The sequence below is a fragment of the Squalius cephalus genome (assembly GCF_949319135.1).
Source record: "Squalius cephalus genome assembly, chromosome: 3".
NCBI classification, from domain to species: Eukaryota; Metazoa; Chordata; class Actinopteri; order Cypriniformes; family Leuciscidae; genus Squalius; species Squalius cephalus.
In genome coordinates this window covers 40,952,952-40,978,739 of record NC_137124.1, presented here as the reverse complement: position 1 = coordinate 40,978,739, position 25,788 = coordinate 40,952,952, and the positions used below count along the sequence as shown (strand labels likewise).

General features: G+C 38.4%; 1 protein-coding gene across 1 annotated transcript in view; it reads left to right on the top strand.

Annotated features, from left to right (window-relative positions):
* Positions 1 to 6,577: 6,577 nt before the first annotated feature.
* The window catches only part of LOC307155630 (solute carrier family 2, facilitated glucose transporter member 4-like), a 46,467-nt gene continuing 27,256 nt past the window's right edge, over positions 6,578 to 25,788 (top strand). Inside the window, exons 1-4 of the mRNA XM_079866410.1 lie at positions 6,578 to 6,853; positions 15,563 to 15,658; positions 18,898 to 19,058; positions 20,975 to 21,099. Of these exons, the coding sequence (XP_079722536.1) occupies positions 6,821 to 6,853; positions 15,563 to 15,658; positions 18,898 to 19,058; positions 20,975 to 21,099 (415 nt within the window). The 5' untranslated portion in view covers positions 6,578 to 6,820. The remainder of the gene's footprint in view (positions 6,854 to 15,562; positions 15,659 to 18,897; positions 19,059 to 20,974; positions 21,100 to 25,788) is intronic.

The window sequence follows — 25,788 nt, the reverse complement described above, 5'->3', positions numbered from 1 at the left end:
GCATAAAACAAGTAAAATGTATTTAAAATATCAAGTGGTTTTACTTAATTATATTAATTATATCAGATTTGTAAGTAAAAATTACTCAATATAATTTAACAGGCCAAGTTATATGTACTTATTCACTTTGTGAATTTTACTCGGCTTAGTTAAGTAGATTTACTTAATTTCCATAAATATGAAATTTACTTGAAAAATATTCGTGCAAAAACTTGCCAAATAAAAATTGAGTAAATTCTACTTATTGTTTTTCTCAGTGTAGGATAGGGTCTTTGTCTTTCTCAGGTGTGAAACTCGTATAAAGCTTTCTTACACAAAACATGTCTTACAAATTTTATATCAGTATATTGTTTTATCTGAATGAGTATGCAGGATGATTTTCACATAGTTTTGAAGCAAATATTCTAGGCTACGTGATACATTTTTCAAAAATCTTGTGAAGAAATAATCAGTATGGGTTTCATGACTTTATTTCAGTGACAATTTTTTTTTTCACAAACATAAACGTCATTATCTCAAAACGACAAACTTTTACATGCATGCTGCTGACATATTGTTGCAGAGATTGTGCTAAATACAGTGTAATCAGACTTTAGCCATGAAAATGTCACCAGTAACAGAAATAAGCACAAATGTCAGAGCATGTCAGAACACCTCCAGGACCAAGAAAACACCTCAGACCCCAGAGGGAAGTAATGTCAGAGGTCCCCGAACTTCATGGCCATATAACAGTTCAAACGGAGAAAACCCGGTAGAAGCCTGGGGTACTTCTCTAGCAAAAAGAAGATATGGGAGCCAGTGGTCCCAGTCCCGGCCAGTCTCACCAATAAATTTACACTACATCAATGTCTGAATCGTTATGTGAGCCCATCAGTTTGAGGATGATAGGGTGTTATGCGCAAACTCTTGATACCCAGCGACTGGTAGACCTGCTTCAGGAGACTGAACATAAAATTGGTCCCTTGGTCAGTGAGAATTTCGGCTGGCAACCCGACTCTGGAAAAGAACTGGACTAGACAAGTTGCAACATATTTGGCTTTGACTGACTTTAAAGGAAATACCTCTGGGTACCTTGTAGCATAATCGGTGATCACCAGTAGAAACCGGTTACCTGTACAGCTCTTTTCCACAGGGCCAACGATATCCATGCTCAGCCTTTCGAACGGTGTACTGATTACAGGAAGGGGCTGGAGGGGCACTCTTAATGGACGCTTGATGGATACTTTTTGACAATCAGGGCAGCTTTTACTGTACTGGGCAACATCTGCTTCCAGGCCGGACCAGAAAAAGTGTCTTTTGGTCCGTGCAGTGGTTTTCTTTTTCCCTAGGTGGCCAGCCCAAGGAATTGATTGGCTCAGGTGAAGGACAACCTCACGAGCATCCTGCGGAACCACCAGCTGTTTCACCAATCCGATCTGGCGGTAGAGTATGCCCTGTTCAAATACAAAACGCTCACCCCTGTCATTAGTGGGTCCCTCACCTGCAGTTTCCTGATTTGCTTTCTGTTGGCATACACATACAAAGACTAGCATTTTTTTTGCTGTAATTGAATTATGTTGGTAGGCAGCTGGACATGTGGGGTTAGATTGCATATGCTCTCTACGGGCAATTGGGAGGCATTATACTCAAGCTTTGCTTTTTTCTTTTGACATCTGGATTTTTTTGAGTTTGGGGTGCCCATCGCTAAATCTGCATCATAAAAGGGCAGTGTCGAAAGAGTCTGTATCAGTTCTTCCGGCTGCTTTGCCATGTCCCTTGTTATCACTATATTGCACTGCTGCAAAGGCTTGACCAGATCTAGGAGTACTGGTAAATCATGACCAAGAACTATAGGATAAGGAAGATTTTCTGCTACCCCTACCTCTAACAGGTAGGTTTGACCTTCAACCCCAATGTATAGGTCTGCAGTGGGCACCATTCTTTCCTCCCCATGTATGCAGCAGATGGGTAATTCATTATAGAACCTGATTAAAGATGGAGCCACAAATTTCCTGTTCACCAGGGTCTGGTCACTCCCAGTATCAACTAGGGCCTTCAGTTCTTTACCATTTACGGTCACCGTCTTGATCTGTAGCAGTACGTTTGGCTTGTTTACCTTTGCTGCCCCACCTCTGGGAACATACATTAGTTAGTTTAGTTGCATTTTGTGGGCAGGCTGGCCTTGTGTGGCCCTCTTGTCCGCACTAGAAACAAATGACTGGTCCTCGACATGATAAATTTCTACAAGGTGGTCCAAACAATAAATTTTATGCGGTCTAACTTCTGGAAAATCTCCCTTGGAAGACTTACCTGCTCCAGGCATCGGTTAAAAATAAAAAAATGTAATTAATTTGAACCGTTTGAACATTTTTTATTTTTACATTTGTATCATTAGATATTTGAGTTGAAACCCAATACTTTCGTTTAAAAGAGTAATTCGTCAATTTCTCTCAAAAAATCCTGTTATCTAGCCTGGATGCCAGCCGAACTTAGCCCCGCCCACAACATTTGAGGTCGGGAAATTCGGTCTGGACTTGATCCGTTGTGGAGCAACTATGCTCGAACCAGAGCTGTTTGGACCAATCAAATTATCAGGGCGGGCTTTATATGATGATGGACAGATGATCAACAGTAACATAATCATCCATGTCACCAAACAGCGCTTGGGTTGAATTTGTTTACAACATAGATGACTGCCGCTGGGGAACTGAGTTGTGTAGATTCCACCATCGCGTTTGTTATAGAAGATATCGGCAGCGCATTAATTTTAAAAGAGGAACAGAGAACCGCAAATCAAGGCATTTGTCGATCGGAAAGATGAATAAAGAACAAACATCACTTACTCCGTTGCTTTGATTGGTTGTAGGTCTATCCAACTGAGTGCAGAGGCATTTTCTTTCCTGGTTCGGTTGAAACACGCCCCTTAATCACAGCCCAATGGAGCAGTATCAGACTCATATTCTGACTAGAATCTGAGTATGACGACGTCAGGCTACCTGTTATCACTAGTGCGCAATGAATTCTGGGGAAGATAAGGATAAGAATACTTCTTATGTATCCTTCATTTCACGGTAAACGAAGGACGCATTTGGAGACCACATTTTTGAAGGAGCCTTCAAATTAGGACAGTCTTTGTCACTCAGCAGTGACGCAATCGGCCTTTGAATGCAGCCTTCGAAGGATGCAGCCTCTGAATTGGGACGCAGCAATAATGTCATTAAGTTGCTGTATTGCCGCCAGCCAATAGCTGCATTGCTGATTATGGTTTCTAGTATCGATATATCTGCTCTTTTCAATGATCACAAGAACACGCAGTAATCTAAGACAATTTAATCCTAATACAAAGCACATGAAACAAATATGATTCCTAATCTTTTTATTTGTACATCTGTTAAAAATAAATTTTGTATATTTTCACTTATCCCCCCCCCCCCAAAAAAAAAGAAAGAAAGAAAGAATGAAAGGTCATCTGTACAATCTCTTATTTGTTTAAGGATGCTACCATTTTTCATTTATTTACAGTATACACCCAGCCACTTTTCTGAAATAAAATGCAGTAAAATGAAAAATAAAATAAAAAGTGGGCTAATATCAAATAAAATACTACATTCACATTTTCTACTAATGATATGCCTATTTAAATTATTTTAAACCTTGTACGATATGATACATACTGCTCTCTAAAGAGATTTGAAGTAAATATACGATAATCCAAAAGTTTTTTTCCGAATGAGCTGTGTTAGATTTTTCCCTAAACTTAACTACGTCCTATAATATTTATACTCTAGCGCGTCTACAGTCGACGTCAGCCGAGCCTAACCCTATACTCTAGTGCATCTACAGTCGACATCGGCTGGGTGCTAATACCTGCTAATTCAAATTTAGACATCTGTCTAGTTTCATTTCCCATATTTGTTATTTTTATACTCACACAACCAAAGTCACAAGTTTTCACAAAAAGGGGTATGGCAACATTCAAAAACAAAGAACAGAACGTTTTAATACATTGTGTTTCAAAGTGTTAGTTTTGTTAGGCCTAAAAAGAGAAATAAGGGTAGATGTTAGAATCATGGTTAGTTTAATATACAGTTTACTATTTTATCTATTAAAAATCCATCACAGAGCACACTTTTGGACTAAAAGCCCAGAGGGATGTAAATATAATAAAACACAGAAAGGAGTTACAGGTTAATGTAACATTTCCTGTTTCAGGACTAGCAAATTAATTGCGACTTTGTACAGTGGCCAAATCTGCAAGATAACGGAGGTGGAGGTGGGTTAACACGGTTGGTGGTATTGCCTTTGCGCTCATTGTTGATCGGCAAGTCCTGCAGACTGGTGATTAGAGTCATTTTCGCGCAATCCAAAAAACCTCCACACTGGCAAGCTAGTTTAGTTGGGATATTGAGCTATACTGGCGAGCTAAGCGGCAGTAGGAACTACGCGCTGTGTCTGCTTGTGTCTGCTTGTGTTTTATGACAGGTAACAATCAGTGTTATCCCATTATTTACTCACCCACAAGCCATCCTAGGTGTATTTGACTTTCTGCTTTCAGCCAAACATAATCTGAGTCATATTAAAAAATATCCTGGCTCTTCCAAGCTTTATAATGGGAGTGAATGGTATGCTAGATTTTGAAGCCAAAAAAAGCACATCCATCCATCATAAAAGTAATACATACGGCTCCAGAGGGTTTATAGGTTTTTGTCCATACATCCATATTTATAAACAATAATCACTGGATTCCAGTAGTGGCCATACGTGAGTCAAGTTCCAGCGGAAGGGTGAATTCTGACCCGATGCATGACATATTGACGAACGTGGAAGCGCAGAGGATAACTCTAACTAAGCAAAACAAAACCCCAGTCACGAATTAGAATTCTAAAATGATAATTTTAAAGAAAAATGTTGGAGGATTTCGATATAAGAGAAGAGGAGCTTGTGTTTGTTGCCCAGCCCTATTTGTTTAAACCATGAGAGGTGTCTACTCTCACCTAAGCTTATGCTACTATTACATCCTACGTCATACTTTGGGTCAGAGGTCACTCTTCTGCTGGAACTAGACTCGCTTATGTCCGTCCCCGGAAGCCAGTGATTGATATTAATGACATCACCACAGCTCTTTTCTGACTTGTCAAACTGACAGGGTTACAACTGGTCCCATGTTACAACACTCCTTGGTGTCCCCCTAATACAAATAGCCTACATATAATACAATATATTTTGAGAATGGGTAAGTTTGTTCTTTGTACAGTATTAATTTCTTAAGGTCTTAAAAAGACTTAAATTAGAGGTTTTTTTTTTATTTTTATAAATGTGCAGCAACTCTATTTATTATACTGCACACATGCACAGAAACTAATACTCATTTAATGAGATACATTTAATAATGAGTACCACTGTGCATGGAAAATATGTGGAAACATCCAATCAAAAACATAATTTAAATGTCATATGTGGTCTACTTTTTGCACTAGATCTGCATTAGCAGACCCTGTCTGTGTCTGTCTTTAAGGGATCTGGTTTCTCTGGGTTCAGTGAGAAAGGCACACATGACTCTGGCTGGAGCCTTCAGCTGACAGGTATCAGATTCATCTGCTCTTTCTTCGGCAGGAATATCAGAGGATCAAGGAGAGAGGGTGTTCGATGGGAGCAAGACGAAAGAGAGAGAGAGAGAGAGAGAGAGAGAGAGAGAGAGAGAGAGAGAGAGAGAGAGAGAGAGAGAGAGAGAGAGAGAGAGAGAGAGAGAGAGAGAGAAAGAGAAAGTGCAGGCGTGAGGAATGTTAAACTACCACGGGGGGTTTGTGGTGGGTGGTAATAAGGGTTCTTAAATTGAGTGGATGACATCAGACGTTTTTCCATTGCGTCGCTTACTCATTCAGTGTCAGACTCTAACCCCCAGCCTCACAAATCTATGCTTAAATAAATAAAAAAAACCATGCACATCTCAAGATATAAGTGGTATAGTCCACAACTTAGGAGCACCTGTTGCCTGGGGAGGATTCTTTTCATGTGGCATGGGAATGAGTTGGTGGGGAGGAGCTTATAGGCACAGTTTGTGACCCCTTAGGCATGTGTTCCAAAATAGTAAGGGATCTATGAGCTAAGAAAAGCTGAACAATAGAGACTAACCATTCCAGTTAACCATTCTTGGCCAATATTGTTGGGTTTTAAACCATCAAGGTGGGCATCTGGACTCTCTTGACCCATATAATCATGTGGTGGAAACTAAACTAAAGAAGTGAATCTTTGAAATTCTCAAACCAAATGCTCAATTAATACTTTAATTACCCATAAGCAAGGATACATGAAATGTCCTACAGTTTATGCATGATTAAACTTTACAGTAATTAGTCTCAGTTCTGCACAAAATGTAGTGATCTTGTGTAGGGATCTCTCTCTCTCAAACTTCATGTGGGACATGCTAATGTAGCCTACGCCTTGCTCTTTTTTTCAATGACACATAAGGTCAAGACAATTTGTACAGTGACAAACCAACCTTGTAGGACTGAAGCTAATGGAAACAGCCTAGTCAGTGTAGCTACTCTTCACATAGATCTAAACCCCTCCCCTCTGGCCCAAACTTCTAAAAACATGCGGGTGGAGAGTGTGTGAGCATGTATTCTGTGCCCTCTTCTTCAAACCTCACAGAGGAAATTATAGACACTGGAGAAACACACAAGCCTTGATCCAAATTCTGGACTTTTTTGTATAGTTCTTGTCTGTGTGTGTGTGTGTTTTAAAGGACAAATTAAATTTACAGATCAGTGCTTTGGAATAATACTGCTTGGAAAGTACTGTGAGACAGGACCAAAACTTTGAGTCTCGCACACTCAGAGTCATGCCGGCTGGGTTTCAACAGTTGGGAGGGGAGGTAATGACAATTACGATTATGCATGTAAGATAATGTGAGCTACCATACAGTGTGGTGATGATGATGATAGTTTAATTTGGATCTTTAAAATATAAACATTTTAAACAATTTTATATTTTATTTTTATTTGATTTGATTTAAATACCTAAAATAATACATTATGAGAATGTGCCCATGTAATGATTTAATATTACACTCACACTCTGACGTGAAGCCTTCCGTTGGTTTTGGTAAGATTGTCACTGGATATTGCAATCCAGTGAGAGTGTGAGATAGCAATAAAGTCAACATTGCAGCTATATGTAGTGTGTAAATGGTCACATGTTTCAAGGTCAAATCTTTGTTTTAAAATGACTCAGAAATACTCAGTTAAAGCATTTCTGTCTCAAAGTGGACCTTAAATGATAAAGTGTAACTAACACTTTAATACTTGAATATTTCTGTATCTTAGTGCTTGTTGGTGCCATGCTTTGTGATATGCTGACAGTAATCACAACACTGTATCAGCATTGTGATTAATGCCACTATTGCCAACCTATTATGCCAGCATATCTGAGGAACTCATTTTAATATTTTGTTAAAGAAGTATTCTCCTAAACTGAAAAAATGCTTCTGTCCAAGTGTTCAGACATACCTTGCCTCTCTTGACATTGTTTCCGTGTATCATTATAAAACACACCATAGCCAAACCTCAACACAGATTGGTCATGCCAGGGAGCAAACACACAAAACAAGTTAGTGCAAAAATGTTAATATTATATTATATAGTTTCATTTAAACATTTTTGACATAATTGTGTCATACCATGAAAATTAATATTTGAGCAACAAATGTTTTTAATTTAATTTATATTGAATATATAATTTATTTACATTTGTATATGAAATGATGAGTTATCAGAATGCAACAATGAGTAATTAAAGTTCCCATACAGTCAGTCCCATTGGACTGACGTCATGGGGTCTCGCCTGGGAGCCCAATCACCTCCAAGTGGTAACAAAACAACCCAATAAGATTTGCATGCCAAGTCAGACCTACTCGGACATACGGGTATAAATAGGACCTGCATTACTCACTTCATTCATATTTTGCTTTAGAGCCGAGCGGTTGTGAAACAACGATCGCTCATTCCATTCACCTGACAGCTCACGTTCTCGGTAGAATGGAGACTCCAGGCGGTACAGCTGATTTGGAGCCAATTCGGGGATGCACAGGTAGACCTGTTTGCCTCCCAGGAGTTCGCCCACTGACAGTTGTTCTATTCCCTGAATGATGGAAACCTTAGGCACGGAGGCACTGGCACACAGCTGGCCCCGGGGCCTACGCAAATATGTGTTGACCCCAGTGAGCCTTCTCGGACAGACACTGTGCATGGTCAGGGTGGATGAGGAGCAGGTCTTGTTAGTTATCCGTACTGGCCTAACTAGACCTGGTTCCCAGAGTTGATGCTCCTCACGACAGCCCCTCTCTCCATGTGTGGTCTATGAACGAGACGTGGAGGGACTTAAGTGGCCTACCGCCAGTAGTAGTTGACACTATCACTTCAGCTCAAACCCCCTCTACGAGGCGTGCTTATGCTTTAAAGTTGAGTTTGTTCAGCTCTGTGCTTTCCTTCCTTGGTTTGGATGCAGAGGCTGTCCCCCTACACCTTGAAGGTGTTGCCATTGCAGCACATCATGAGCTCCTACTTGCGCTTTAGGTGAGTTGCCCACTCGGCAAACCCTGAATCGAGTTCCTACAGCATCTTTCGGCAGTCAGACGCAGCGGAGGTGTCTTACGCCAGGCCCAGTACTGGGCTAGATGCCCAAATGACGTGATTCCCTGTTCGGTAATCCCATATGTGGATTGTCCATGAAACGGTTTTCCCCTCTGCTCTGCCCTGTCCCTAGATAGGTAGGACCTACTTCAGAGATCTTCCATATGAAGTACTGCCCCACAGGTCAGTCCATATGTGAAACCTCCACTCGTTACCTTCCTTCAGACAGAGTATGGTCCCTGTAGCATTCCCCTTCTTTGGGACTGGGCATGCTTCCCCGGCGTTATGGTCATGGCTGAGAATTGTTGGGAATTGAGTTCCGAAGCACTCTTCCCTGGGGTTGGAACAGCAGCTTTGGCTGTCCCTAGAGTAAGACCCTGTCCCTTTCATCCCCCAAAGGAGGACTTCCCTTGGGCTTACTTGGGGTGCTGGGTAGGTTACGACATTTGTGAGAGCAGTTGCCAATAGGGCACGTGGCAGCTTGCCAGCATCTGCATCTCCAACAATTGTAACACAGTTCAGTGCCTATGGCGCTTTCCATAGGGACCCCATGACGTCAGTCCGACGTAACATCGAACGTGACTGACTGAATGGGATCGTCTAGGTTACTGATGTAACCCCCTGTTCTCCGAAGGAGGGTACGGAGACGTTACGTCCCCCCTGCAACAGCCCTGAAACACCCCTGAATCGAGTCCTCAGCAAAACATGAATGAAGTGAGTAATGCCGGTCCTATTTATACCCGAATGTCCTTGTAGGTGTGACTCGGATTGCAAATATCACTGGCCAGTGTTCATTGGCTCGCTTTGTTACCACTTGTTACTCCTTCAGGGAACTGGGGTTACATCAGTAACCTAGACGTTTTTATTTTGATTAATTTAGTCAAAACGGCAGACAGATCATAAATGCAATCAATAGTAATATGATTTGATTGCTTATCACTTTTGACCAATAGCTGGTGCTGTTACCAAATTCATGTTTTGTGGTCAGTGAGAGGTGACAATGACATAAAATTTTTGGAGTCAATATTCTTAAAGTGCCCCCTATTATGCTATTTTAAAGGCTCCTAATTTTGTTTTGGAGGTCTTCTACAACAGATTTACATGCATTATGAGTCAAAAGTTTAATTTTCTCATAATATACATTGCACATCACCACATTTTTCAATGATTCTAAAACGACTCGTTGGATGAATCAGTCTCTCTAAATCCCTCCTTTCCGAAAGCCTGCTCTGCACTGATTGGCCAGATGGCCCAGTCTGTTGTGATTGGTCTACCGTGTACAGCGTCTGTCGGAAGCTACACATCCATTACCATAATGGTCTGTCCGGAGGCTTCTTAAATCTCAGCGATTGTAAACTGTAAAGACAGTAACGATGACATCGATTTTACCATATCAATCCGAGCGTGAGTCTGATGATGAAACATTGGAAGAACTAGTTATTCAACCTGAACCTCCATCACAAGGGCAACTTGAGCAGGACACTACTCAGTTTGAGGTACATTATGAGATGTTGCAGCTGTCATTCCTCACCATCAGCATTAACAAGTGTATGTCCATCAACATACAACATATACGGGCATTATGCAAATGTATCTTCTAGTGACATAGAACTGTAAAGCAGTAGGATTCGAATAAAAAAACGACTCGTATTGGCAGTTCAGAGTCGATTCTTTCTTTTGGGCACTTGAAGCTTTGCAGAGTTACACTGCAAAAAATGCTTTTCTTACTTAGTATTTTTGTCTTGTTTCCAGTCCAAATATCCCAAAAAAATTATTAAATCAAGATGCATTTGCTAAAGTAGGCCTAGTAAAATGCCATAAGATATTATGTCTTGTTTTCTGGGGAAATAATATATATTAAATAAATAAATCAAAATTAAACCTCAGAGAGTCTTCGTTTAGCAGTCACACTCAGTGCCTTCCCGGTCAGAAGTGACCGGACACCTAAAAATGAAACTTCCTCCATCCCAGTAAAAACCAATGCAATTTAGTTTTGTTCTATAATATTTATTCTTTTTAATTTAGTATTTTGAGACAATTTGATTGAACTTATTAATATTTATGCATTATTTATAGTCCATTTTTTGCCATTGAAAATAATGATTAATTTTTTTTTTCAATTTTAAATTTATTTTTTTATACAGTATTTTCGGTTAAAATAGAGACTAGGCTTTCAGAAAAAAAATAAAATAAAAATAAATAAATCAATTTATTAAACATAAAATGAAATAAATCATGTTATTGCATGGGTTTACCACTAGATGCCTGTATAGCTCTAAATGGAGATGCTTGTGAATTCTAGTTGTTTTTGGACCAAATTACTTACTTTTAAGATGTGGATTGAATGTATTTTTTTAGAAATTCTCAAATAATACTTTTTGCCAAGGTTTATAACATTTTATTAATTATTATTTTAATAATTTTAATAATTATTATATTAATTATATATATATATATTAATTATAATTATTAATTATGTTATGTTTTTCACTCTTGATGTTTTAGAGTTTCACCCCTTCATTGCTGAGCACTTTTTTTCTGCATCATGGCCGATTTGTAGAGAATTTTTGTGTTTTTGTCAATTTCCCATTCATTTCCTATGGGGGTCATTTTTGACCAAAGACCACGAGTGTGACTATTTTTTTTACGACCACTTAGCATGCTCGGATCATGAACTCAATTTTTTTTTGTGTTCACATACCTAATTTTAAAAATTCAAAACAGATTTTTTGTAATCTGAATTTATTGGTGTGTATGTGTATAAAAGTGTGTTTGTATGTGTGTGTGTGTGGGTGGGTGTGAATTTTTTGCATTCTTGATGTTGTAGAGTGTCACCCCTTTACTGCGGTGTACTTTTTTTTAGAATCGTGGCCGATTTGTAGATTGTACAGACAAAAATTCAGAGAATTTTTGTGTTTTTGTAAATTTCCCATTCATTTCCTATGGGTCGGTCATTTTTGACCGAAGACACTGAGTGTGACTATTTTTTTTACGACCACTTAGCATGCTCGGATCATGACCTCAATTTTTTTTTGTATTCACATACCTAATGCCATAAAAGTCACCAAGTATCATAACCTTCCGATGAAGCTGTGATTTTTAAAAATTCAAAACAGAAAATTTTTCGGTCAGAAGTGACCGAGGACTCTCTGAGGGTTAAGTGAGTTTTTGCTTAAAACAAGCAAAATTATCTGTCCATGGGGTAAGAAAAAAAATCTTGTTTCTGTTTGAATTAAGATTATTTTTCTTACCCCATAAGTCATCTAAGGTAACACTTTATTTTATGGTGCCCTTGATACAGAGTAATTACTTAATTAGGTACTTAGTAATAGACGTTGTAATAACATGTAACAAAATGTACTTAACATGTAACTAAGTTATGCAACAGCCTGTACTTACAGATTGTAATTACACACATGTAATAGGCAGCTACTGTTACACATGTGTAACAAGCCGAGTTGGATAAGGTTTATAGATACACATGAAGTACACTTAAGTACATTCTTGATACACTTTATTTTACGTAGCTTATACCTGTGTAATATTATGTAATTACAATGTAATTAGGAAACTACTGCATGCATTTAAGCTGTGAACTAGTGAGTTAAATCAAACTAAGGCAGAGATGGATAAGGTATGTTTACACAAAGTACACTTAAGTACATTCTTGATACACTTTATTTTACGTAGCTCATCCCTGTGTAATATTATGTAATTACAATGTAATTAGGAAACTACTGCATGCATTTAAGCTGTGAACTAGTGAGTAAAATCAAACTAAGGCAGAGATGGATAAGGTATGTATACACAAAGTACACTTAAGTACATTCTTGATACACTTTTTTTTACGTAGATTATTCCTGTGTAATATTTTGTAATTGCAATGTAATTAGGAAGCTAATGCATGTATTTAAGCTATGAACTAGTGGGTTAATTCAGATGGATAACATATGTAGATACACAGGAAGTGCACTTAAGTACAATCTTGATACACTTTATTTTATGTTACATACAAGTAATGCTACAGAACATACACATTTACCATGTGTAACTGCAGACCTTATAGCCTAACATATTTAAGTACTTGTTGTTACATTGTGTTATACTAAGTACTTTCTTACATAATTACAGTGTACCAAGTCCGTAACACGTATGTAACAGACTCGGCTTGTTACACATGTGTAACAGTAGCTGCCTATTACATGTGCGTAATTACAATCTGTAAGTACAGGCTGTTCCATAACTTAGTTACATGTTAAGTACATTTTGTTACATGTTATTACAAAGTCTATTACTAAGTAATTAATTAAGTAATTACTCTGTATCAAGGGCACGGTAAAATAAAGTGTTACTAAAATGCTAAGTAAGAAAAGCATTTTTTGCAGTGTACAGACTCAGAATTAGCTTGGCATCAAGCTATTAAATTCATTGATGCATCATTTGAGAATGGTTTGGTCAACCAAAAAGCTTTTGATAACTTTTTGCCTGAATGGTCTCACAATAACTTGAGCCGATTTTGGTGAAACGGTCTAGGATGAGTTCAGAGGAGTCCAGGTTTAGAAAGTAAAAGTCCTCCTCAGTATTTTGTTCCAATCACCTGGATTTGCTAATTAGCACAGTTTTTCAGCCAGGAGACAGAACAAATTAGTGAAAACAGCTGGCTGAGTTCATGGGTGGAATAAACATGTGGCAGGACTTTTACTTTCTGAACCCTGGACTTTACACCTCTGAATGAGTTTTAAAAACTAGGTTTTCAAAGAAATTTAAAATAACAGACAGCAGTTTTGACTGATTATGGCTTAATTGCAATCATTGTTCTTGGCATGATTTAAGGAGTCTATTAAGACCAGTTTCATAAAATAAAAATAAAAAAATAAAAAAGCTATAGCAGTTTAAAAAAAAAAAAAAAAAAAAAATTATAAATTTGAACTGTCTCAACTTTTTGAGAACCTTCAGGAAATGTCTCCAATGACACAAACAGAGTTTCGAAATGATAATGCCTTTATAAAATACAGTATTTTACGTCAAAATTCAAAATGGCCAATGCCCAACATGGCTGATATGGGAAAGATTGGGTACAATTTGACTTGGTATGTCATACCAGACCTAATGAGACCTAAAGAGTATCCAATATTTTGTGATTTTGGGGCAAAACGCTCAGAAGCTATAAGCAAAAATAGTGAATGATGAAAATCATATCTCCGGACCAGTATGTGGCGGTGTGCTGAAACGCTGCAGGTTGCCTCAGGTCATGCTTGCAATGACACGTACCAAGATTTGCCTCATGCTAAAGCATTGCATTTTGATGTGCTCTTTGTTGAATTTGTTTGTGTGTTATTCTAGAACAGTTTGGTTTATCAAAAAGCTGCTGATAACTTTTTGCCAGCACGGTCTGCAGATGATCTGAGCCAACTTCGCTAGGTTGAATCGTCTTGAGCAAAGGAATCATATAAAACATTTTTTTTGTGTGTTTAGGCCTTATGGTTCAAAAGTTAGCATAAACATGGTAACAAATTTGGACAGTTGGTGGAACTATAGGTAAATGACTCCAAATTTGCTGTGCTTAAAGTTCAGACTGTCCTCGATCTGTGTGCCAAATTTCATAACATTCTTGCAAGAGGTTCTATGGGCTACCATAGACTAAAGAAAAGAAGAATAAGAAGAAAAATATTAACAGAGACAATAGGTGCCTACGCACATTCAGTGATTGGCCACTGTTGGAAACTTTATTCCTTCATCGAAGCAAGACCAGGAGATGTTGGGATCGCGTTCAAACAGAAGTTATTCTTTATTGAGCGTTGCTGCAGTTCGTCCAACAATCTGACTAAGGGAACTTTACATGGTATCTTATAGGCATTCAGTGGGCAGTCTTTAGAGGTGCTGACAGTCCTTAAGTCTTGACCTTACACACTGCCTTAGAGATGACCACTAAATCTAATCATCTAAAGACAATAGAGGCAATTACCCCCAACTGAGATAATGGTACCCCCAAATTGTATAAACAACACATGGTCACGAGAACTAAGACTGTAAACATTCACACAGTTCAATTCTCAGTAGGAAGATCAAAGACTAACAAAACTCCTTCAAAGGAAACTATATTGATGCCATCATGTTCGCCTTGAATGCCCAATACAGTATAGTTCACCTTAGTTTTTTATGTGATGTTATGTAAGGAAGTAGGATCAGCAGATCTAAAACATATTCTTAAATTTGTAATCCTACACCACTAATAATGCATATTAATGCCAGTAAGTGTTACACAATGAATACAGCATTTGTTTTGAGAAATGTGTTGTACACTCCTGTACACTTATGTCAGCAGATAAAAACAAGAGAGGAGTCAGCCAGACTTCTGTCAGTCAGTGAAAAGACAGGTGTGTGGCCCACTCTGCTAATGCCAGATGAACCACAAAGACATGGGAACAGACTGAACCATTTTACCTAAAACACGTGACAGACAGAACAGATCAAATCAGTATAGGGCTTAATTTTAAAGCAGTAATCCTTTATTACATATGAAGGCATTTGTGTAATCAGATAGATATCTGGCTTTCCACCTCTCCAATGTTGAACATACTGCTGTGAAGACATTCTATGACGTAATGGTTTTGTTATGTGCAGGTTGAGGCATTCATACTATGTCCTTGATAGCCATCCAGGCAATAAGATATAAATGTATATCTCTTGCGTAGTTATCTTCTAATCTTTTTTAAATATGAATTTAGATTTTATCCCAATATATAAATAGAGAATTGCAATATTTAACAATATAGAAAACAAATTTAGAGTGAAGATGACAGTAATGCTGTAATACATTCCTTTGATGTTTGTAACTTTGCTTTATTTTGATTTGAACACCAATGTGCTGCTGAGATTACATGAAAATATTCCTGCTTCAACAGACTTATGATACTGTGATTATAAACATTGTGTGTTTTGGTTTCTTGCAGAGAATAACTGGAACCCTCGCACTGTCAGTGTTCACTGCTGTACTGGGTTCCTTTCAGTTTGGCTATAACATTGGAGTCATCAATGCTCCACAGAAGGTAATATTGCATCCATATGAAAATCAGTTAGTCATACATATTTTAGACATATCATCGTATTGTTAAAACTTCAATTTAAACAGCAGGATAATAATGATGTCCAAAGAATTACATTCATAAAGAGTGACTAAGCACAGTCCACAGATATATCTTAGCTATATTATATATACATATGCAAAAACTAATGACTAACAAGATACACCTATAAATAATCAAGACCATAAAGGAACTACATGACTGGGGCTGTTAGGGATAGGGAAATGAAGCCTCATAAAGCACTTAGACTTTTGTGTGTGTGTTACATTTTGGTTGAAGCAGAGGAGAAAGCAGGATCCAAGTGCAGCAGTCTTTTATTAAATTTAAATTCAGACTCAGACTAACGATAAGAACTGACAAAGACTGAACTAAACACAGGGCTTAAATAGACAGACAAGCTTAATAATATCATAAGGGGGCGTGGCTAATAAGAAACACCTGGGGAGCCTAATCAACATTAAACATAACAAAGGACTGCAAAACATGGAATAAGACTGGGGAACACAGGTTGAAAACATCACAGTGTGCGTGCGTGTGCATGCATACCTAGTATTCCCTACGTTATGGGGACCATATGATCCCCATGAGGAAAACAGTATATAAATCATACTAAATTAAGTGTTTTGAAAATCTGAAAATGCTGAAAGTTTTCTGTGATGGTAGATTTAGGGGTAGGGTTAGAGGGATAAAATATACAGTTTGTACAGTATAAAAACCATTATGTCTATGGGAAGTCCACCAGTGTGTGTGTGTGTGTGTGTGTTGAATTTCTGCCTCTGATAAATTAATCCATTAAAGTGTGGCAATAAATGCCAGTATATAATTTAATTTAAATTCAAATAGTTTCGCTTGTGATTGAGAAAGTGAGGCTTTGTTTGTCATTGATCACGTGACTCTGTGAAACCAATACACGCCTCGATAAGGGACATCCCTGGAGATTGTGCTGTGTGCTCAATACATTCCTCGAAGCTTCGGTGTCATACCTAACATTATAGGGCCTGTTCCATGAAGGTAGTTGAACAAACTCAGGGTTACAGGGTTGGTTTTGAGTTGACAAAACCAAACCAAACCAAACCAAACCAATCCAATCAGGCTTTGTTGGTACCATAATGTTGATAATCAACTTTCTCTCTCAAGGCTTTTACCCTGAGTTCATAAATAACCATGAAATGTGTGCAAATGTAAATGTGACATCATAGCTAACAGCCAGTCACATACCTTGAAACATGAGAGTCAGCATGATTTAAATTCTCTCTTCTATCAAAGATTGAAGAATATGAAGTACACGAATGCATTTGCACAGCAAGAAGAAAATATCTTGCTATATCAGTGCAAGTGAAAGTTGTGAAGTCTATATAGTTGATGATAATATACAGAGACTTGAACATGCAAGCTCACATGTTGTGATTTTTAAAGCTTTATCTATTGATTCTAAAGCCTTTTATGTTACATGTTATCTGTACATTAAAACTAAAAGTGTTATATTAATTGTTAAACTAAAATATCTAATGTGTAATGGATTCTCTAGTGAAAAATAAATATACCAAAATGTATTTGAAATACATTTATTTTATGCTAAGTATATTACAAATACATTTTTTTACAACCATTGCAAGAATACTTTCAATGGTTTACTGGAATACTTTCAATATTTTAGATAAATATCTTGCATTTACAGACTGATATCACACAGAGATCATACTATCCTTACTAATTGTGATATTAAAACTCATTTTAGGTGTTACGAACTGCTCCGAGACGAGGGTTGAGATCCAAACGCAGCTTTATTGTATGGGGCAATCCAGAGGCGTATATGAACTAAAATGTACAGGCAAGGGTCATACACAGGCAGGCAGTCAAAACAAAGAAACAAAGAAACAAACAAACAAACAAAACAGGCAGGGACCAGAGGCAAGAGAGTAATCCAGGGACCAGAGGCAAGAGAGTAATCCAGGAAACAGGGCAAGATATCCAAAACCAAGAGACAAGAAAACCAGGAGAATGCTCAGAAATGCAGTGTTACACTTAAACAAGACTTCACGGTGAGTGAATGAATGAACATGGTATAAATAGACTGAGACTAACCGGATGATGAGACACAGGTGAATGCAATCAGTGAATGAGGTACAGGTGAATGTGATCAGTGATAAGTGATGATGAGTCCGGGCAGTGAGTTATGGGAAATGTAGTTTGTGAGTGATAATAGTCTTATGTGGAGTGCCCTCTGGTGGCTCTCAAGGGCACTCCAGCTGGTGACCGTTACATTAGGCATAATATTAAGAAATAATGTGCATTGTGCAATAAAGAAGTACTCCATATAAAGTTTAATTTTAATATTTATTTCAGTAATTCTCAAGCGATATGTCATTCAATAATTTAATTGGATTTGTAGTATACTTGAAATAAATGTACTTATTTTGGCATTGTTTTTTTCACTAGGGTTAAGAGTATAAAGATTATATAAATAATATAAAAATCAAATAATTATAATAAATAATCATTGCTAAAAGATCTATTACTATATAGTGACCTTTAATTTGGTAATTTAATTTTGGAAATCACATTATGAAATGTTTTTCTCCAAAACACGTTGGCCACAATTATTGGCACCCTTTTATTAAATACTTTTTGCAATCTCCTTTTGCCAAGATAACAGCTCTGAGTTTTCTCCTATAATCCTGGTGAGTTTGGAGAACACCTGACAAGAGATCAGAGACCATTCCTCCATACAGAATCTGTCCAGATCCTTCAGATTCCCAGCTCCATGTTGGTGCTTCTTCTCTTCAGTTTACTCCACTCATCAGGTCAGGGAACTGGGACGGTCATGGCAGAAGCTTCATTTCGTTCTCCGTAACACATTTTTGTGTTGATTTTGATGTTTGTTTTGGATCGGTGTCCTGATGGAAGATCCAAACATGGCCCATTATAAGATTTCTAACAGAAGCCGTCGTTTTTGATTTTTATTTATATGTACCATGGCTGCCATTAATTCTGACCACAACTCTATATAATAAGAACGATATTTATGTCATCAGGGTGAAAAGTGATGCACATACAAAACATATAATGCTTTAACATCAACATTTTTATATTAAATGGGACTATTTTCACTCTTGAAGAAGAGCAAATATACTAATTGTATCTAATGTCTCATCATGTCATTCTCCTCTTGTCTTCTCTTTTCTGCATCCCTCTGACCTTAGATCATTGAGCAGGACTATAACTCAACATGGACGGAAAGGTACTCAGAACCAATCCCTCCACAAACACTGACATCTCTGTGGTCACTCTCTGTGGCCATCTTCTCCATTGGGGGCATGGTGTCCTCCTTCTCTGTGGGAATCATTTCAGAGTTTTTTGGCAGGTAATTCAGCTCTATATCCTTATTATCTATATCTATATATATATATATACACTGAATATAACTCAATATAACAAATAATGTTTGGACTACAGTGTAAAATCTACAAAAACACACTCATTACTTAAATATTGTGGACTGCAGCATTACAGTAGGCCCCCCTAACCCCCATTTAAAAATGTCACTAGCCCATAAGTCAGTGCATACATTTTTCAATTTGTGCTAATGTCTGAATAAATTCAAATAAATTGTAGTAGTAGAAGTAGTATTTTTACCAAGGACAGTTTTGAGAATGATTTGAGAATTTGAGTGTTGAAATATCCTGTTCAAATAGCAGCTTACAATAGCGTCTCATATACTGTCTATATGAACGTGTAACGGGATCTATCAACTGTAATAAGTAATAAGTAAATAAAACGAAATTCTTATCACATTTCAAACAAAAGTTGAGGCGCAAGTTCATGAGTCAAGCGCGGACCACAAAACTCACAGAGACGGCTCTTGTGGAAGACAGTGACTGCATCTAAAACATTCAGATGACACACCGATTATATCCACACCTTATTAAATTACCGAACCCACATTCAGCAAAGAGTGGCTCTCTCGCACTATATGAAAACTAGTTGTCCTGTCCGGTTCCGTTCACACAGGGCTTTCCAGAACATGCGGTTGTGAGTCCTGGAAATGTATGGGTGTGAGTTATGTTATTAGAATGCTGTTGTCACCATTGTAAACACAGCGGAAAAGAAAGAAACCAGAAACCTGAGCCAATGCAAAGCATATCATCAGTTGGAATAGTTTAAAGTCCCCCTGTAGTCAATAATTGTATCCCTTAAAACACATATTTGATCACCAAAATGACATATTTAAATGTTTTTTTCCTGTGAAAAAAAAAAAAATAAATAATAATGCCTTAAAATAACTTGAATACAACTCTACACCCTTGCTTCATTTAGTATACGTGGATCCATGAATGTGCTAATTATGCTAATTAACTAATTCACGCCAGCTCAGAGATTTACTCTGTCAACTTGCTGATGTAAACGCTGCACAATGTTGCTTGACAATGTCCTTTTGCTTGACTATGTTATCAAACAGTTAATAATGTTTTGCTACTGTTACACAAACCATGTTCCCGTTCTCAGAGTTAGCAGCTGCTTTCTAACAATCATCAGAAACATAAGTGGAGAAAGGTATAATAGTTCATAACATCCTAATATACATCATACACCTGCTATATTGCTAAATCTACCCGATTTTTCATATCAACAGAAAAATATACCGGGATAACTTCCCCTGCTAGTTCGCTGTTAATGATATGCTACAGTCCGCCGGCACATTGACAATACTCAGCAATGGTGTTGACTGATGAATTTGCACATGGTTTGTCTTAAAGCACATTAAAAACACCACATAAACATATAAACAACATTAAAAACTTGATTTTCACCACAGGGGGAGTTTAAGAAAGGACTGGTCCAAGTTTATTTGAATTCTTGTTTGAGGTTGTTGTTTTTTTTTTTTTCATCCAAAGTGATTTAAAGTACTCTTACTAAAAAGCAACCTTGTTGAAGGGCACAGTTGTAATACGGACATTCAGATCTCAAGTTACATGTTACAACAGCTGTCTAGGTAATGGTGACCTGCCCTTTAGGTTTCATGGTCAGAAAAGGCCACGGTATTTTCCTGTGTCATTGATTTTGGCTGTGGTGCATGTGGCACACCTGTTCTAGCCTACACAATGTAATAGAGAATATAATGTCAGCAGAAGGAGTGTGATAAAAATGTGAATCAATATGTGGAGAAAAATAATGGGATTTCTGTTCTGTTTTAGAAAATAACTTAGAAATGTCAAAATCTAAATGTCTCAGTTGTATTACATAAAAATATTATTTGATGTTCCTTGTTTATTATGCTAGGAGGAAAGCAATGCTTATCAATAACGTCCTTGCATTTATTGGTGGAGGCCTGATGGGGATGTCCAAGATCAGTCGGTCATTTGAAATGATGATTTTAGGACGCTTTACCATTGGGACATATTGTGGTAAGTTTTACTCTTTTTCTTATACATTGCTATCTAAGGTATATGAACTAAAAGTACATTAAAGCAGTTTATTTTCATTACAGTAGGCTAAATGTTTAATCTTAAAGGGTCATGAAACCCCAAAATAAATGTTTTGAGATGTGAACAGATATGTACAGACTGCACATCGAGGTACTCATTAAGTTTATTCAGTGGAAATTAGTTATTTTTGCATTTTAAATAGTCTTGCAGCTGAAATTATTAATTTGACAATTTTTGTGTAATTCAGTAAACAATAAATTACAATGAACTCACCCCATAATGAGCACAGTGTATTATTAAACTCATGAGGGAGACAATAACACTGGTTAATAACACTGGATGGGTTAAGTCAATCCCTTAATACATAACATTATCAATAAATAACAATAATTGTACTAGTAAGAAATCCAATTCAAGATATCTCTAAAGACGTTTTGACTAGTCTAATGCTGCTTTCATGCCATGTCGTAATTACGGTAAATAAAGCTTTGAAAGGGAACTCAATTTGTTACTCACTGTGTGGAAAGTCTTCTGTGTACAAACATCCGAAGCACGCTCCCAGAAATCCGCATCTTATAGAGCGTGCGAACACTGAGTTGAACTCTCTTTCAAGTCTTCTTGCACTTGAAAATGCATGATTGGCAAGTAGTATCCTCGTAAACATAAACAGTTAAAAAAGAAAATGCATGACAGTATATTGGATCCATGCATTAGCTCTTAAAGTGACAGCAGCTTAATCTATACTTGCTGCCGTCTGTGTCCTTGAAGGGATACTTCACCGATTAGCATTAAGCTTTGTATCAGTAGAAGCCCGAAAGTATTTTCAAATGACCGTGCTTCCCTCCCTCATGTCCCCCTGAGATGAGAGATTTCTGAATTGTGTGTCTGGAAAAAAACCTCAGATGACGCAAAAATCGTCATTTAGCGTCAACGGAAGCTTTTTTGGCCAGAGGCTAGAGACTACAGCCAGAAGTAGGAGCTAGTTCCGCATGTTTTCAACTCGCCCAAACTTACTGCTTGTCCTTTCCTGGTTTTGGCTGTACATCCCGGTACAAAGCAATTTAGCACCATTTTGATGGAAAAAATGCTAGTATTTAAAAAAATGTATTTATCAACTAACTCGTCACGGAGACTCACGATAAAACGGCGTCTTTTCAGTTTCGAGTCAACCAGTAGCCTAGTTGTATCATTTCTTCCAATACTGCCCTCTGTAACCGGTAGGCATGGCTTGGGAGTGGCCTCGTAGGGCAGCGAAGCAAGTGCATTCTGGGAGTTGTTGTCTCTCATCCACATGAGCCAAAAATACATTTTCTGTCTTTTCTCAGTCTAGAAGGCACCGACTTCTAAAATAATATCACATTTCTACTACATAAATGACCCAATTTAAATATGCATTCATCTTTCCAGCAGTGAAATATCCCTTTAATGCTAATCAAAATGTTAAACAAAAGACAAAGAAAAATCACTCACTGATCTTGACTGAATAACTTTTGTCAAGTCAAGTCAAGTCAAGTCATCTTCATTTATATAGCACTTTTAACAATGTAGATTGTTTCAAAGCACCTTTACAGAGATAAACGTATAATTTAAGGTAACAGAGATTGTTTTGGCTTTATAGCGGTTCTTTAATAAAGTTATTTTCCAGCTAAAGTTAGTTTTGATTGATTCGCTTCCGTCACAACGATCATTTGTTATTAAATTAGGGGCCGCTAAGATGACACCGTTCTCTCTACACAGACTTTAAACGCGAACCTGTGATAAACGCTGATGGCGTTCACATGCGCATTAAGAATTGGTTCTATAGTTATGTGCGTTTGAATATATGTGCGCATGTTTGTAATTCCCTACAAACCAAGCCTAAACAAAGTACTGGGCTTTCCTTATAAATTTTGATACAGAATTTTATTTTATTTTATCACTTCGGGGTAGGTACGCAAAACGAATTTCCCGAAAACGCTTTATCTGGAGTGGTAAAGGGATCCTCCATAGGGAGAGACTAGTTGGCACTTCAGCACTGCGTTGTCATCGGGTCCAGGCGAAGGTCCTTCGTCAGATCTGGATACGGCAGGCTGCGGGAAAACCTCGGGATAAACAAAGACACTAAAATTAGCGTAGATGCCATTCTTCTTATGATGTAACGAGTACATCAGGATTTATGGGAAGTGTTCCCGGTTCCGTCTGACCTAATCTAATGCAGCCTAAATGATGTTTTATTAACAAGGTTCGGGAGGAGCAGGTGCAGATAATTAACCCAATTAGCACAAGTGGAGATCAATCAGTAATCAACTCAGGACAATATAAATAACAGCAGAACCCACCTCTGTTCCTTGACAGTTTATTCAGCATATTTGTTCACACTTTATGCTATCATGTCGCAACACCAGCTCTTCCCATCTGACGACGAGTCTAACTTCTCCCCGGATCATCAGCCGCAATCTGCCGATCCTAGGACCACCTTCTCCGCCCGACATCATAACTGAGCCCCAGGCTTCTTCGCGAGGCCGCCGGCCTGCTCGAACAGCCACACACTCGCCTAGACGCCGAGGCCAGCCCTCGCCTCCACCAGCGAGACTTCAAAATTCCTCCCCGGCGTCTTCCAATCGTTCGGCCGTCCCAACAATTCCACCTTAGGAAGTGGACAGTCATAGGATTGAGGCAAGCGCTGATAAATTCGGATGTTCAGTTTCCGCGAAGGATTAAGCGTATCATTGCAATCAGCCAACCTCTCTCCGAGGTCCACGCTAGGGCTGTGCGGTGAAGGAATTTCCCTTGCGGTAATTTTGAGTGGCTCAATAGCGCGGTATTATCGCCATTTATTTATTTAGATATATTTATATTTATTTGTCGCTATTAATAGGTTTTACCATGTGGTCAGCATGCAAAAACGAGTAGCCTACATTTTCAGTTACCAATGTAACCGAAACTAAACAGCGTCTCTGCGCATTGAAGGCTGTCAATCAGCGCGCATTACATTGTTACAGCAATGGACTGTCTTTGAGTGAATCATTAAATCGTTCATTCAACGAACACGTTCAACAACGTTGATTATTTTAAAGATAGCAATGAAACAAGTTGTTAAGCTCCACTTTTCAAGGCTGAGCTGACCAGCAATGCGTCGCATGGGTAACGCTGAAGCTGACACTTAAATGGCATTGTTTCAATGCGTGACTCGCTGCTTTTTGATTCCCGTGGCTTCCTCGCGCTGTGGAATGCCGACCAGTGCTGTCGCTGATGCCATTAATGGTAAATCCCCTTAAACGTTAAGAGGATGACACGACAAATATTTCGCTTTCCTTGGACAGGGAAAGCTTTTCACGCATATGACTTGACTTGACCTCAAAGACAGACGCAGGTAATCGCACGCGCTCAGTCGATCTCTCTCATTCACTGTCTGTTAAGTCTTAAGAGCAAATCAACGAAGCCTCAGTACAAATCACCATGATAAAAACAGTCTTGTTATCATTATTAAAGGGGGGGGTGAAATGCTCATTTTCACTCAATCTCCTGTTAATCTTGAGTACCTATAGAGTAGTATTGCATCCTTCATATCTCCAAAACGTCTTTAGTTTTATTATATTTAGAGGTGAAAGATTGGCTGTACCGAGTCTTTCCGGAAAAAACCGAGCGGCTGGGGGCGGGCCGTGTGGGCGGTGTGCTATAGCTGTGCTAACTGATCTAACAACAACACAGAGAGACATTTGAAGTAGTTTACTCACCGTGACTGCTCGATCCTTAAGCATTAGACGATCTGCAAATAAGTCGATCTGGGCTTTGTTTATAAAACAATCATCGTCGAAATGCAGGGAACAAAGAGTCGTGCACAACCTCCGTTGATGCTTCGAAAAAACAAACTCCATCCACTATTCCCTTAACGCTGGGTTCTTTGGGAATCTGTGCAGGGTTGTCTTGCCCTGCCAACCAAAAACCCACTTCTTTGGTGACATTGACTTCCCTAAAAGCCGAGCATAGCGCTTTGAGGTAACGTACTGCTTTCGCTCTCTTCTCTCTCTGGTCTGCGAGTGCGCGCGCGGCCGCGGAGAAGTGCCCTTAGGACCCATATAAGGAAATTCCGCTCTATCTTACGTAAGACAGAGCCATACTCGAAAAAAACTTTCCGAAACTTGTGACAAACCGGAAGGAGTATTTTTGGAACAAAAATACTCCTTAAAACGTACAACTTAACTTTTGAAACTTTGTCCATGTTTAGCATGGGAATCCAACTCTTTAACAGTGTAAAAAACTCAGTATGCATGAAACAGCAATTCACCCCCCCTTTAACTTATTTAACATTCAATACACAAGCAAAGTTCAAAACAAGAAGGGTATTGCCTTATGAGAAAAGAAAACATGCAAAAATCGTGGTTGCTACGGTTACTTGCATTCCTCTGCGGTTCGCTTCTCAGTAGCGCGGTTTTACAATTTTGCGCGACAGCCCTAGTCCACGCTGGCCCCCAAAGCGGCCAATAGGCAAAGTAAAGCCCGCAAAGCTCCGGATTCACCTTGCTCGACAAACACCACCATCTCACCGCACCAAATCCAGCTCGCTTCCAGCATCAAACCACAGCGGTAGGCCTTCAGCGAGCTTGGGCCGCGCCCAGTTTCCTCCACTGTCAGACCTCACCATAAATAACAAGGTGCCCAAATTTATGCATAGCTTTGTCTTTTACC